Source organism: Neoarius graeffei, chromosome 17 (assembly GCF_027579695.1).
Source record: "Neoarius graeffei isolate fNeoGra1 chromosome 17, fNeoGra1.pri, whole genome shotgun sequence".
In the NCBI taxonomy this organism is placed as follows: domain Eukaryota; kingdom Metazoa; phylum Chordata; class Actinopteri; order Siluriformes; family Ariidae; genus Neoarius; species Neoarius graeffei.
In genome coordinates this window covers 70617535-70632975 of record NC_083585.1, presented here as the reverse complement: position 1 = coordinate 70632975, position 15441 = coordinate 70617535, and the positions used below count along the sequence as shown (strand labels likewise).

The following is a 15441-nucleotide window of genomic DNA, read 5'->3' as shown; positions in this document are numbered from 1 at the left end:
GTGTAATAATGAAATTAAAGGTGTTAGAAAGGATAGAGAAAGAGCATGCAACACCTATCTCTTAAAAACAACTGAGGGAACAATGTAGAACACAAGATCAGTGTGCACAATTAAACAGTTCCTGAGTTTAAATTCACACTACTTCATAAAGCTAATTCCTAAGACTAGTTTTGCCCAAAATGCCAGTCTTACTTCCAGTATCTTGCTTCTATGCAAGAATGCAGAGATTTTCCGAAACTTCTGGAGTTCACAGAGGTTGTGGAGGCTTCTGTGAAAGCGCAGAGAATTTCTTGGTCCGAACTTCAGCGTTCATGAGGAAAAGTCTCTGATCAAACAATGTGCACAGCGATCAAGTCAGAAGGAATCCGGTCGCTTCTAACTTTTAATTAACTGCTTTGGGCTGCAGTCGTAATGTTACTTATAATGAACAAATAAAAACCGGTTGTAACTCAGTCAGTGCGTTTACATGCACATAGAGAAAATCGAATTTCTGCCGTTGCTCGACTGAAATCGAAGTTCTAAATGGCATGGAAACACCTTAGCTCGGCTGAAATTGAACCGAACTTGATTTCTCGTAATCGAGCTACACGACCTAGATTATGCGATTTTTGCCGAGCTACTTAGTGCATGTAAACCCTATCGAGCTACGGAGTTGAGCTACTTACTTCAGCACTGCCCCTTCCGGAAGTGACGAGTGACGAGACCACAAGCGGGAAACACGACAGCCTCGGTCGGCATGACAACAGTAGTAGCGAGCAGCAGAAGAGGGCAGGAGGAACAAACGAAGAAGAGAAAATGGCGAGCAGAAACGTGCACTTCTGGAGCAATGAGGAGACTGAGTTCATGCTCATTCAGCTTAAGGAGTTGAATATATTAAAATTCATGGACGGGAGAAAAACGCGCAATGGAGAACACGGAACTGATAACTTTGTTTACACTCTTGAATAGCTCTTCATGACGACAACCGAAAGTGTACCAACATGATGGGGCGTGTAGTGCCACCTGTGGCTCGGGTGCACAATGTACCTCACACAATAGCTCGATTTCCTTGTGTGCATGTAGGATTGGATTTCTCTGGCACCCCTGCTGGGACCCTTAGCTCGATTACCGACAGCAGCTCGATTTGGATGTGCATGTAAACGTACTGAGTCTGAGTGAGATGGCGTGATTTAAGTAGTTTTACCGTGGCCAGTGGTAAACAAAAGCACGCCGAATCTTCTTTCTTGCCAGGCAGGAGTCGTGATTTCGGACAGTCCGATGAGAGAATGTCTCTTTGTCTGTGTGACCCAAATCCACAGCGCCAAAGAGACCGAACTGGAAGTTTCCGGGTCACTTATAGAGCCATGGAGGATGTGACGTTGGTGATCCCGCCCAGGCGTGACGTAGGTCATCGCGGAAGTTGGTTGATGGGATTTGTAGTTCCTAGACGGGACGGGCTGTACCTACACGTGAAAATTTATAAGTTAAAAAACCCTCTGTGATTTTCTTCTGGTCCCAAGAAGTATTGTTAATAAGTAATAATTAAAATAAGTTAGCGTGGATCGCGGTGAATTTCTGTTCGGCTATTTTCGTGACCACTCGGCGCGTGATGTCATTCAAGACGAACAAACTGCTTGAGTTGAGCCCGCTTCCATTTACTTACATTGCCGTTCGGCTTGAGTGCAGACGTGCGTTCAGGAATTTCCAAAGAAACCCCCCATGCCTTATTGCTGTGCAGTGAACTGTAACAACGGGACCGGTTCAGGAAGAAGCTTTTACCTTTTACTGAGAGAGGTGGAGAGAGTGGATTGGCTTTTTCCAGAAGACGTGGAGTGAGAGGGTTGGGTTTTTTTTTTTTCTGAAAAAGGAGAAGAGGCGGAGCGAGAGGGTTGTGTGCGTGAAGCCAGAGGGTTGTTTTTTTCTGAAAGAGGAGAAGAGGCGGAGAGAGTGGGTTGTGCGCGTGAAACAAAAGCAAGCAGTCAAAGAAGAAACGGAGCAGCAACGCTCAAGCAAAAAGGAGAAGATTGGAGGGAAACATTTTTACTTTTGCTTGCAATTGACAAGTCAAGAATCCTGAGGGATCCTGTACAATCACTGTGGGAATGAGACAGAGGGATATTTCCTCGCTTAGAGTCGGCTATAAATAGTATAATGCCGCGGACAGCAGGCTAATGTGGCCTACCGGCGCGCTGTCCAGTAATCGTTCCCTATATCCACTAGGGAGGCGGTTTAATTATTCTTCAAAAGGGCTCTTATTTAGTATTACGACGAAAGTAGGAATTGATCATAATTACCAGGATAAATCGTTTGGGCGCGAGTCTTGTTGAGGTCCGGAGTCGCCGCGATCAGAGTCGGCCGAGTCGCTGTCTGATTCCGAGGCCGCGCGGTCAAACCAGTGAGCCGCATTCACCGATTGCTTCGCAACGGCCATCGGTTCATACATGTACGGTTTCACCTCTCGATATTCAATTTGGAGAGTTCCTGCTTCAAAATCGCTCTCGCTTTCAGACATTTTACACAACCTCTCACGACCAAAGTCCGTACACGTGTGCTCGGTTCACAAGTAAACACAGCGCTGCTCCCAGTCTGTTTGGCTTAAATGACATCATGACGACGCCCCCTGGCGGTGAAAGTGCACACAAGTGAGATGTAAACAAACCTTCGGAAATTGGGCAAAACAGTATATTTTAACCGTTTTATTAAATTTTAGGGTGCAGATTAGACACCAGGAAGATTGAATTCACTTTTTGGGTCGTTCTTCTAGACAATAAAGTTGATATTCTACGTTTCACCTCCGACCCTTGCCTATGACCTTTAATGTTACAACGATTAAATGAAATAATACACGAGGTGACAGAATAACTGCTGAAACATTTAGATTTTATCCTCAAAATGGCTCGTTTTTATTTCTTGTGTTTTTATGTGAAACAAGCATGAAAGTTGTCTTAATATAAAATTCATGCTAATTTGGTCCCTAATGAATATTCATATGCATTCCGACACTGAGTTAAGGAAATCTCGCTGCTCGGGTTTGTGTGCTCAAACCTGTGACTCAAACCTGATTTTTAAAAGTTAATTAATTTTTATAAATAATCTAATATCTCCTTCTAGTCTAAAAAAAAAAAAATCACTACTTGTGTGTGTGTGTGTGTAGGTATTTCCTGTTGACTCGTACTAACCCTGACCCTAAATGCCCGGCCAGTAAAGCTTTCACAGGCTTCATCGTTGACGCCGACACTCCTGGAATTCATCTCGGCAGGAAGGTGAGAAATTTTATCTCCGGAATGTGATGGGTTCTGTAGATATCAGTACATCAGAGGTAGTTTAGTGAATTTAAAGTGTGTTGGTGCTCAGTGTGGGGCAGGTGTATGAGGGCAGGTGTTTGCTCCAGCATCTGAGAATACACACCAAAAAAATATATAAGAATGAAGGAAGAAGTTAAAGTGCTGGATGTGAAGAAAGAAATGTTTAGTTCTTTACACTTGGGGTAAAATTAACCAACCGGGCGGGGCTGATGTGTCTTAAAGCGACTGGGCGGGGCCAGCATGTCTTAAAACAATTGGGCGGGGCCGACATGAATGAATGAATGAACCTTTTGTCACTAGTCACAAGTACCAGCGAAATTGGCTGTCAACCCGTCCATATATATACACATACATACATACAGTTGACACAGGGGGAGTAGACAGGACAGAAAGACAGGGATGAAAAATACAGTAATAACATGAGGGGAGGGGAGGAGAAAAAAACAACCTCCACACTACAGTGGGGCAAAAAAGTATTTAGTCGGTCACCAATTGTGCAAGTTCTCCCACTTAAAAAGATGAGAGAGGCCTGTAATTTTCATCATAGATACACTTCAACTATGAGAGACAGAATGTGGGGAAAGAATCCAGGAAATCACATTGTAGGATTTTTAAAGAATTTATTTGCAAATTATGGTGGAAAATAAGTATTTGGTCAATAACAAAAGTTCATCTCAATACTTTGTTATATACCCTTTGTTGGCAATGACAGAGGTCAAACGTTTTCTGTAAGTCTTCACAAGGTTTTCTCACACTGTTGCTGGTATTTTGGCCCATTCCTCCATGCAGATCTCCTCTAGAGCAGTGATGTTTTGGGGCTGTCGCTGGGCAACACGGACTTTCAACTCCCTCCAAAGATTTTCTATGGGGTTGAGATCTGGAGACTGGCTAGGCCACTCCAGGACCTTGAAATGCTTCTTACGAAGCCACTCCTTCGTTGCCCGGGCGGTGTGTTTGGGATCATTGTCATGCTGAAAGACCCAGCCACGTTTCATCTTCAATGCCCTTGCTGATGGAAGGAGGTTTTCACTCAAAATCTCACGATACATGGCCCCATTCATTCTTTCCTTTACACGGATCAGTCGTCCTGGTCCCTTTGCAGAAAAACAGCCCCAAAGCATGATGTTTCCACCCCCATGCTTCACAGTAGGTATGGTGTTCTTTGGATGCAACTCAGCATTCTTTCTCCTCCAAACACGACAAGTTGAGTTTTTACCAAAAAGTTCTATTTTGGTTTCATCTGACCATATGACATTCTCCCAATCCTCTTCTGGATCATCCAAATGCTCTCTAGCAAACTTCAGACGGGCCTGGACATGTACTGGCTTAAGCAGGGGGACACGTCTGGCACTGCAGGATTTGAGTCCCCGGCGGCGTAGTGTGTTACTGATGGTAGCCTTTGTTACTTTGGTCCCAGCTCTCTGCAGGTCATTCACTAGGTCCCGCCGTGTGGTTCTGGGATTTTTGCTCACCGTTCTTGTGATCATTTTGACCCCACGGGGTGAGATCTTGCGTGGAGCCCCAGATCGAGGGAGATTATCAGTGGTCTTGTATGTCTTCCATTTTCTAATAATTGCTCCCACAGTTGATTTCTTCACACCAAGCTGCTTACCTATTGCAGATTCAGTCTTCCCAGCCTGGTGCAGGTCTACAATTTTGTTTCTGGTGTCCTTTGACAGCTCTTTGGTCTTGGCCATAGTGGAGTTTGGAGTGTGACTGTTTGAGGTTGTGGACAGGTGTCTTTTATACTGATAACGAGTTCAAACAGGTGCCATTAATACAGGTAATGAGTGGAGGACAGAGGAGCCTCTTAAAGAAGCTACAGGTCTGTGAGAGCCAGAAATCTTGCTTGTTTGTAGGTGACCAAATACTTATTTTACCGAGGAATTTACCAATTAATTCATTAAAAATCCTACAATGTGATTTCCTGGATTCTTTCCCCCCATTCTGTCTCTCATAGTTGCGGTATACCCATGATGAAAATTACAGGCACCTCTCATCTTTTTAAGTGGGAGAACTTGCACAATTGGTGGCTGACTAAATACTTTTTTGCCCCACTGTATGCTCCTGGGGGGAGTACAGTGTGGGAACATTAAAAAAAAAAAAACACCTCAGCACATAAGCACAAAAATAACACAGTACACTTTACACATGACTCGGGACTCGAGGGGGAAGGGGGTGAGGGCGGAGGTATAAGTAACCCAGCACAAACAAGCAGTCCGGTCTTTCAGCCAGATGGCGCTTACCGACTTGTCACATTGGCGGTAAAAGCGGCGACCGTGGGAAGAGGGGGGAGGAATACAAGAGAGTCTAACAGCAGTGACCTCCGGGGGGGAATTGTTGCAACAGCCTTGGCCGAGGCCAGTGCTGTCTGAGGGAGCCGAAAGCAGATAAGACTGGGATTGTTTGGTCTTGGGGCGAGCAGACGCATTCCTTTACACGACTACTCTGTTTGTCCATTCCGGTCCCCGAATCGAATCCATTTTCCTTTGCAAAGCCGAAAGCTTCTCCATGATGTTATCCATGTTGCGGTTCAAGTTCTGAATAGCCACAGTCTGAGTGCCGACAGCTCTGCCCACCGCTTCAGTCATGTCGGGCAGCTTTATGGGGCTTTGAACAGCTGTCACCGTTGTCTGATTTCCTCGGTAAACCAGGGCAATGCCTAATCCAATCAGCAAAAGACCTGTAATCATGGTTCCGAATAGGTAGATGTCTTCAATGTCCTCCACAGAAAGAACCGCCAGGCACACGACCTGCCACCGCTCCCACACATCCATCGTGTAGCCAGCTGCGAACGTTCCGGCAGGACAGGCTGGTTCCCCCGAACCCAGGCTTCTCGTCGAGAAGATTGTGTCAATTGCATGAAGAGACCAGTTTATCAATTCCATGGTTTTTAGTTTGGAGAGCAGTGCGGAGAGAGTCCCTCAAAAGTATAGACACTAGACAGACGAGACAGCAGAAGCAGGAAAGATAAGGGAAGGGAGAGGCAGAGAAGTGCGACCGCCTTCCGCGAGAGCACGGAGAAGAAGCTGTAATGCGATGAGGTGTGGCCAGTGTGTTTTAAATTGATTGATTGGGCGGGGCTGACACACTGCAAAGCAACTGAACGGGGCCAGCCTGTGTTAAAACGACTGGGTGGGGCTGACGTACTGTAAAGTGACTGGGTGTGGCCAGTGTCTCTTAAAGCGACTGGGCGGGACTTGCCATGATGAAGTTCCTTTAATGTTTTAAATAGCGGTGTGGTTTTGGAGTTCCGTGTTGATGTTCCTCGTGATGGTGTTCTCTTGTTTCTTCGGTGCAGGAGATGAACATGGGCCAGAGGTGCTCAGACACTCGCGGCATCACCTTCGAGGACGTCAGAATCCCGAAAGAGAATGTGCTAATCGGAGAGGGGGCGGGGTTTAAAATCGCCATGGGAGCCTTCGACAAGACACGCCCTCCTGTAAGTCTGTCCTGTGTTTAATTCAGTTTTCTGAATACGCAGCGTCTTCACTGAGACACAGGTGGGTGTTTAATGGAGATTTGTTCCTCCTGCGCACACTTTTTTTTTTTTTTCTTTTCTGTAGTCAGTATTGTCCTGATGTAAATCAGTACCTCCATCAGCTTTGTTACCATGGCACTGGGAAAGGGGGCGGGGTTACGTATGGGCTCAAGTGTATAACAAATTACAGCTTTATTAGTTTATTATATTTTAATTATTACATCATAATAATCTTTATCTACAGAGCATGTATAAGGTGCGAAGCTAACTAGCGTACACGCGGAACATCGGTGGTTGTGTTTCAGGTCGCTGCAGGAGCGACGGGTCTCGCACAGAGAGCACTGGATGAAGCAACTAAATATTCACTAGAGAGAAAAACCTTTGGTCAGTTTATCGCCGAGGTACTGAACGGTCTTCTATTATTATTAATAAATGTATATATTAATCAATAATAGTATAACAGTATACTTTAAAGAAAAATAATAAGTAAATTGCTTATTTTTACTCAATTGACAAGAATTAAACTTTTTATTTATTTTGCTGTTTGTGTTTAGTATTCAAATAAATATTTCCAGATCTGTTACGAGTTTAGCAGCATGATGATGAGCTTATTAATATGTGATGTGAAAATATAGTGATTTTGTAGAGAAATAATCAGAATCTAAAATTTCATGTGTGTGTATGAGAGAGAGAGAGAAAGAGAGAGAGAGAGCGTACATGGAGGGAGGAGGAGGTCGTCATGTTGAAAATGTATTTCTGCTTATTTCTTTCCCCCGTGCTCAGCACCAGGCCGTGTCGTTCATGCTGGCCGAGATGGCGATGAAGGTGGAGCTCGCCCGACTGGCCTATCAGAGAGCAGCATGGGAAGTTGACGAGGGCAGGAAGAACACTTACTACGCCTCCATCGCTAAGGCTTATGCCGGAGACATCGCGAATCAGGTGGCGTCTGACGCCGTGCAGATATTTGGAGGAAACGGATTCAACAGCGAGTATCCCGTCGAGAAACTGATGAGAGATGCCAAGATCTATCAGGTCAGTCAGAGAACCTTCCAGAACAACAACTTGCTTTTCACGGTCACTGTGTGTCTGCTTACTGACTTCCTGTTAAACATCATCAAACACCTCCACGTTTACATCAGATGCCTGCATGATGTTATTTCTGTCTTTAATTTTTTTTGTTCCTTTCCTTAGATTTATGAAGGCACTGCTCAGATCCAGAGGCTCATCATCTCCCGAGAACATCTCGGAAAATACAAACAGTGAAATTCACCAGTGTGGAGACCTGGAGCTTCTTCTCACAGCAGCAACACTTCAGAATTTAAACATTAACGTGTGTTATTCTGGGCCTTCATTTTAAACCATTTAACCAGTGAATCCTTTAGTGAGTCGTTTAATATTCAGTGCGTCTCATGTTTGTAAAGTGACATTAACAGATCATGAAACTGGGCTGTTCCTGTTCTCTGGATTTGGATTCTCATTGGTTTTATATGTTAATGATTTGTTCACTTTGTTTCAGGAATGTTATAGGAGTATCAGATATCTCACACACACACACACACACACACACACACACACATGCATGCACACGCTGGCCTTGCTCATGATTGTATATTATGTTTTTTTGTTTTTCTGAACAACTGAAAAAACTGAAATGGTGTTGAACACAAGGTTTGAGTTGTAAATCTTTTAACCAGTATGCCTTTAAAAAAAAATAATAAAGATCAAAGAAATGTTATTGTATAATTGTCTTTTTTTATTTTTATTTTAAAAGCTAATATTAAAAATGTCTCGTACTAGATTTGCGTTATAGTGTGTGTGTGTGTGTGTGTGTGTGTGTGTGTGTATCATTATTTGAAATCTAAAATATAGTATTTTTGTTATTTTAATATATTTTGAAAACCAAGGAGTGACGCAAAAACCAATCAGATGCTGACATTTCACTGGGTTGGTTAATAACTAGTAAAAGGCACAAACAAAACTGAGTGTTTTATATGTACAGTGGTGCTTGAACGTTTGTGACCCCTTTAGAATTGTCTATATTTCTGCATAAATATGACCTAAAACATCATCAGATTTTCACACAAGTCCTAAAAGTAGATAAAGAGAACCCAGTTAAACAAATGAGACAAAAATATTATACTTGGTCATTTATTTATTGAGGAAAATGATCCAATATTACATATCTGTGAGTGGCAAAAGTATGTGAACCTTTAGGATTAGCAGTTAATTTGAAGGTGAAATTAGAGTCAGGTGTTTTCAATCAATGGGATGACAATCAGGTGTGAGTGGGCACCCTGTTTTATTTAAAGAACAGGGATCTATCAAAGTCTGATCTTCACAACACGTTTGTGGAAGTGTATCATGGCGCGAACAAAGGAGATTTCTGAGGACCTCAGAAAAAGCGTTGTTGATGCTCATCAGGCTGGATGGCGAAAGCTGGTTGTCCCAGCAACTTGCTACCAGGCTATATGGGTCCAAAGAAGAGCCACACTGCTGAGGAAGTCAAGGACATAAAAAAGTCACTTGACTTCATAACTGAAGAAGTTTCTGCTGTCAGGCTGCAGCAGAAGAGCATATTGGACTTGGTGGAAGAGGTGAAAATGCTGCGGATCCAGAATGTGGAGAAGGATAAGTGGATCGTCGACCTGGAAAGCCGAGTGGCCGACCTGGAGCAATACTCCAGAGTGAACGACGTTGTCGTCACCGGGCTCCAGGTAAAACCTCGGTCATACGCTCGGGCGGTGACCGCTATCAGTGGGGAGGAGCCTGGGGAGGTGGATGTGAGCTCCACGGAGCAGCAGGTAGCTGCTTTCCTCCAGTCCAGGGGAATTCACCTGGACTGCGATAACATCGAGGCTCGCCACCCGCTACCAAGGAGGAACACCAGAGGCAAACAGACCATCATCATGAGATTCATCAGCCGGAAACATAAAGCTACACTACTGAAACAAGGAAGGAAACTGAAAGGGACAAACGTCTACATCAACGAGCACCTGACAAAATGCAATGCTGACATCGCCAGAAAAGCATGACATCTGAAGAAAGAAAACAAAATTCAATTGACATGGATCACCAACTGCAAAGTTTTCATCAAGCTGAACGGGACACCAGAGGAGGCGAGAGTTCTGGTCATACGGAACATCGAGGACTTGGACAAATACCAGTGATGCTATCGGGACTGTACGGTAATCAATACCGACGTGACACTACACCAAACCCAGCCATGACACACACCCAAATAACTCCTTCATCCATTACCTGGAACGCTACTCGGCTCACGCAAATGCTTGTTGATTATGAAAACCTGGAACTGAAACCACATGAATTCACTGACCATAAACTACTGGATACAGAAAATGACACAGACCCGGACAATAACTTTTTCTCAACCATTAATGACAATCGCCACCATTACACAGAGGAACAGTCCAATCAGTCCACTGAGGCTGTGGGGAAATTATCAATAATACACTTCAACAGCAGAAGCATGGACGCTAACTTCAAACACATCAAGAAATACTGAAGTCAGTTTACTCATCCATTCAGCATAATCGCCATATCGGAGAGCTGGATTGACCTGGAGAAAGGAGTGGATTTCGAACTGGCTGGATATGAATTTAATTCTATAAACAGGAAAAATAAAGGTGGAGGAGGAGTGGCGGTGTATGTGGACTGTAATTTGAATTATAAATTAATAGATGGCATGACAACTGTGATTGATAACTGTGGCAGTGGGGGTGTGGTCAAGCGTCGGTCTGTGACCAGAGGGTGGAGTCAGGGAAGGTAAGTGGCAGAATCACTACACCTGATGTGAATTAACCTGTGTTTGTGTGTCTTCCCAGCAACCACGCCCTATATAAGGAGAGAGAGGGCAGAGGAAGGGAGCTCTCTCCCGCACCAGAAGACTTTTGTGTGTGCGCGCGCAACTGGGAGAGAGTGAGAAGTTAAAGCTGAAAAGCAAAAATAAAAGAGTTCTGGAACTCAGTTCTGGCCTGCCGTACTTCTGTGCTCCACCCACCCACGCTGACTTCTACAGTGGTGCCGAAACCCGGGACCGAGCACAGAAGAGAACAGCCCCTTGGAGTCCTCCCCCTTCGCAGACCTGATCCACGCCCTCACCACGGCCCAACAGAGCCAGCACCAGGCGCTGCTCGCCCTCCGAAAGGAGCAAGAACAACGGTTCAACGGGCCCTGGTGCTGGAGCAACAGGAAGATTGTCAGGCGTTCCGGCACCTCCTTGCGTCGGCGGGGGCCACCATCTCCACCGCTGCGGGTCCCCTCCACCTCACCCCAATGAAGATGGGCCCACACGACGACCCCGAGGCCTTTCTCACGCTATTTGAACAAGCAGCAGAAGCCTCGGGGTGGCCGGTGGAACAGCTCCCCGCCGACAGCTGGCTGGTCTATGTGGACCTGCGCCGGGCCGTCCTCCAGTGTGTGGGGCACACCCCCGAACAACATCGTCAGCGCTTCCGTGCTCTGCGCCTAGAGGAGGTCGGCCGCCCGTTCGCGTTTCGCCAGCAACTCCGGGACGCCTGCAGGCGGTGGCTGAGGGCTGACAACCGCGACGCCGAGGGAGTCATCGACCTGGTGGCACTGGAGCAGTTCATCGCACAACTTCCCAAAGGAACGGCGGAGTGGGTCCAGTGCCATCGCCCGGGGTCGCTGGATCAGGCCATCGAGTTGGTGGAGGATCATTTGGCGGCTGTTCCCGCGGCAGGATCACAGATCCCCTCTTCACTTCTCTCTCTTTCTCTCTCTCTCTCCCCTTCTGTGTCTTGTCCTCGCCCCGTTCCCCCACCGCGGAGGCAGGGGCCGGCTCCCTCACAGCTGGTCCGCCGCACCCACGGTGTCCTCCCGTTTCCCACTTCCGTGTCTGTCTCTCCCCCCCATCAGGTGAGTGAGCCCCAGAGTGCCGGTGCAGACAGAAAGCCTGGGCTGGTTTGCTGGCGCTGCGGGGAGCCGGGCCACCTCCAACAGCAGTGCTCAGTGATGGAAGTGGGCACGGTGGTTCAGATCCCTGACGCGCCAGGAGCCGCCCTCGATCGGGCCGGAGCGTATCGCATACCGGTGAGTATCCAAGGGGATACATATCAGGCTTTGGTGGACTCTGGCTGCAATCAGACCTCAATTCACCAAAGCCTGGTGCAAGAAAAGGCACTGGGGGAGCACAGGGGATGAAGGTGTTTTGTGTGCATGGGGATGTTCACAGCTACCCTTTAGTGTCAGTCCACATTTTTTTCAGAGGGGAAAAATTTAGAGTAAAGGCAGCGGTTAATCCTCGCCTCACCCACTAGATAATTTTGGGGACTGATTGGCCGGGATTCGGGGCATTAATGAGTCATTTAGTAAAGAGTGGGTCCTGCCGTAGTTCAGCAAGGGGAGGTCCCGGTGTCGCTTTGGCGGGAGCAGCTGTCACAGAGCCGTCTACGTCATCTCCGCATCAGAGTGAGGAACTGCCGGCTCCTCCTCCCTTTCTCAGGGAATCCCTCGCGGATTTCCCGTTAGAGCAGTCGCGAGACGAGACTCTGCGGCATGCGTTTGACCAAGTGAGAGTAATCGATGGTCAAATGCTCCAGCCAAACGCCACCCCATCCTTCCCTTATTTTTCTATTATGAGAGATAGATTATACTGAGTGACGCAGGACACTCAGACTAAAAAACAAATCACGCAGCTCTTGATTCCAAAAAGCCGCCAGGAATTGGTATTCCAGGCGGCTCACTTTAATCCCATGGCTGGACACTTAGGGCAGGATAAAACACTAGCCCAAATAATGGCCTGGTTCTATTGGCCAGGGATTCGTGACGATGTCCGTAGGTGGTGTACGGCATGCCGTGAATGCCAGTTAGTAAACCCAGCGGCCATTCCAAAAGCGCCTTTGTGCCCTCTACCGTTAATCGAGACCCCGCTCGAAAGAATTGGGATGGATCTCGTCGGGCCATTAGATCGGTCAGATCATTAGATCGCTTTATATTAGTTCTGGTGGACTATGCAATGCAATACCTGGAAGCAGTGCCTCTTTGCAATATCTCAGCATGCAGTATTGCGGAGGTGCTCTTCCGCGTCATCTCCCGAGTTGGAATCCCGAAAGAGATTCTGACTGATCAAGGCACCCTGTTTATGTCACAAACACTGAATGAACTGTATGGGTTATTAGGTATTAAGCCGATCCTCACCAGCGTTTATCACCCACAAACGGATGGTTTAGTTGAACGATTCAATCGCACCCTCAAAAATATAATTAAGAAATTCATAAGTGAGGACGCACATAATTGGGATAAATGGCTCGAACCCTTGTTGTTTGCAGTGCGAGAGGTCCCACAAGCCTCCACGGGGTTCTCCCTGTTTGAATTGTTATATGGGCGTAAGCCGTGCGGCATTTTAGACGTGCTGCGAGAAAATTGGGAGGAGGGACCTTCACCAAGTAAAAATGAAATTCAATATGTCATTGACCTGCGCGCAAAACTCCACACACTCACACACCTAACCCAGGAGAATTTGCGGCAGGCCCAAGAACGGCAAACCCGCCTGTATGACAAGGGTACACGCCTTAGGGAGTTCGCACGGGAGATAAAGTACTCGTACTGTTGCCCACATCGAGCTCCAAATTAATTGCCAAGTGGCAAGGACCCTTTGAGGTCACACGGCGAGTCGGGGACGTCGACTACGAGGTGAGGTGAACGGACAGGGTGGGGCGCTACAGATTTACCACCTCAATCTACTCAAACTCTGGAACGAGGAGGTCCCCATGGCGTTGGTGTCAGTGGTTCCGGAGAAGGCGGAGCTGGGGCTGGAGGTTCAAAAGGGAGTATTGGCATCACGTACCTCTCCGGTCCCCTGTGGAGACCACCTCTCCCCGACACAACTCGCGGCGGTTGCCCAGTTGCAGACCGAATTTTCGGACGTGTTCTCGCCCCTGCCCGGCCGCACCGACCTCATAGAGCACCACATTGAGACGCCCCCGGGGGTGGTAGTGCATAGCCGCCCTTACAGGCTACCCGAACACAAGAAAAAAGTGGTTCGGGAAGAACTCAAGGCCATGCTCGAAATGGGCATCGTCGAGGAGTCCCACAGTGACCGGGGCAGCCCGGTGGTCTTGGTTCCCAAGGCTGACGGGTCGGTCCGGTTCTGTGTAGACTATAGAAAAGTCAACGCGGTGTCTAAATTTGACGCATACCCAATGCCTCGTATTGAGGAGTTGCTCGATTGACTAGGCACAGCTTGCTTTTACTCGACACTGGATTTGACAAAGGGTTATTGGCAGATCCCCTTGACTCCATTATCCTGAGAAAAAACGGCCTTTTCCACACCGTTCGGCTTACACCAGTTTGTCACACTTCCTTTTGGGCTGTTTGGGGCGCCCGCTACATTTCAGCAGCTGATGGATAGGGTCCTCCACCCCCACGCCACCTATGCTGCCGCGTACCTTGACGATATCATTATTTATAGTAATGACTGGCCGCGGCACCTACAACACCTGAGGGCCATCCTTAGGTCGCTGAGGCGGGCGGGTCTCACAGCCAACCCAAAGAAGTGTGCGATTGGGCGGGTGGAAGTACGGTATCTGGGCAATGGGCAGATGCGTCCCCAAATTAACAAAACTGCAGCGATTGCGGCCTGCCCGAGGCCCAAGACCAAAAAGGGGGTGAGACAGTTCCTGGGGCTGGCTGGCTATTATCGTAGGTTTATACCTAATTATTCGGACGTCACCAGCCCGCTGACTGATCTCACTAAAAAGGGGGCACCAGATCCGGTCCAGTGGACAGAGCAATGCCAGCGGGCTTTTTCTGAGGTAAAGGCTGCACTGTGTGGGGGGCCACTGTTACACTCCCCTGACTTTTCTCTTTCTTTTATATTGCAGACGGGCGCGTCGGACAGAGGGCTGGGGGCTGTTTTGTCCCAGGAGGTGGAGGGGGAGGATTGCCCAGTGCTGTACATTAGTCGGAAGCTGTCAGTGCATGAGGGGCGCTACAGCACCATAGAGAAGGAGTGCCTGGCCATCAAGTGGGCGGTCCTCACCCTCTGTTACTACCTGCTGGGACGCCCTTTCACCCTCTGTTCAGACCATGCGCCCCTCCAGTGGCTCCACCCCATGAAGGATGCCAACGCGCGGATCACCCATTGGTATCTGGCACTCCAACCCTTTAACTTCAAGGTGGTCCACTTCAAGGGGGCACAGATGGTCGTGGCGGACTTTCTCTCCTGTCGGGGGGGGGAGTTGGCTGCGGGCCGGACGGCTGCCCGGCCTGAGTCGGGCGGTGGGGGTATGTGGCAGTGGGGGCGTGGTCAAGCGTCGGTCTGTGACCGGAGGGCGGAGTCAGGGAAGGTAAGTGGCAGAATCACTACACCTGATGTGAATTAACCTGTGTTTGTGTGTCTTCCCAGCAACCACACCGTATATAAGGAGAGAGAGGGCAGAGGAAGGGAGCTCTCTCCCGCACCAGAAGACTTTTGTGTGTGTGTGTGTGTGTGTGTGAGACTGGGAGAGTGTGAAGTTAAAGCTGAAAAGCAAAGAGTTTTGGAACTCAGTTCTGGCCTGCCGTACTTCTGTGCTCCACCCACCCACGCTGACTCCTACAATAACTTATTAGAATGTTTAACGATCAAAATTAATATTAAAAAAAGTAGAAATGTATTAATTAGCTGTATATATAGAGCGCCAGAAACTAGTATAG

General features: G+C 47.6%; 2 protein-coding genes across 2 annotated transcripts in view; one reads left to right on the top strand and one right to left on the bottom strand.

The window, feature by feature from the left end:
• The window catches only part of acadm (acyl-CoA dehydrogenase medium chain), a 29310-nt gene extending 20810 nt beyond the window's left edge, over positions 1-8500 (top strand). Inside the window, exons 8-12 of the mRNA XM_060897956.1 lie at positions 3134-3242; positions 6586-6726; positions 7071-7166; positions 7549-7797; positions 7957-8500. Of these exons, the coding sequence (XP_060753939.1) occupies positions 3134-3242; positions 6586-6726; positions 7071-7166; positions 7549-7797; positions 7957-8028 (667 nt within the window). The 3' untranslated portion in view covers positions 8029-8500. The remainder of the gene's footprint in view (positions 1-3133; positions 3243-6585; positions 6727-7070; positions 7167-7548; positions 7798-7956) is intronic.
• rps8a (ribosomal protein S8a) overlaps positions 1-15441 on the bottom strand; it is a 403017-nt gene that overhangs the window by 154354 nt on the left and 233222 nt on the right. The window lies entirely within an intron of this gene.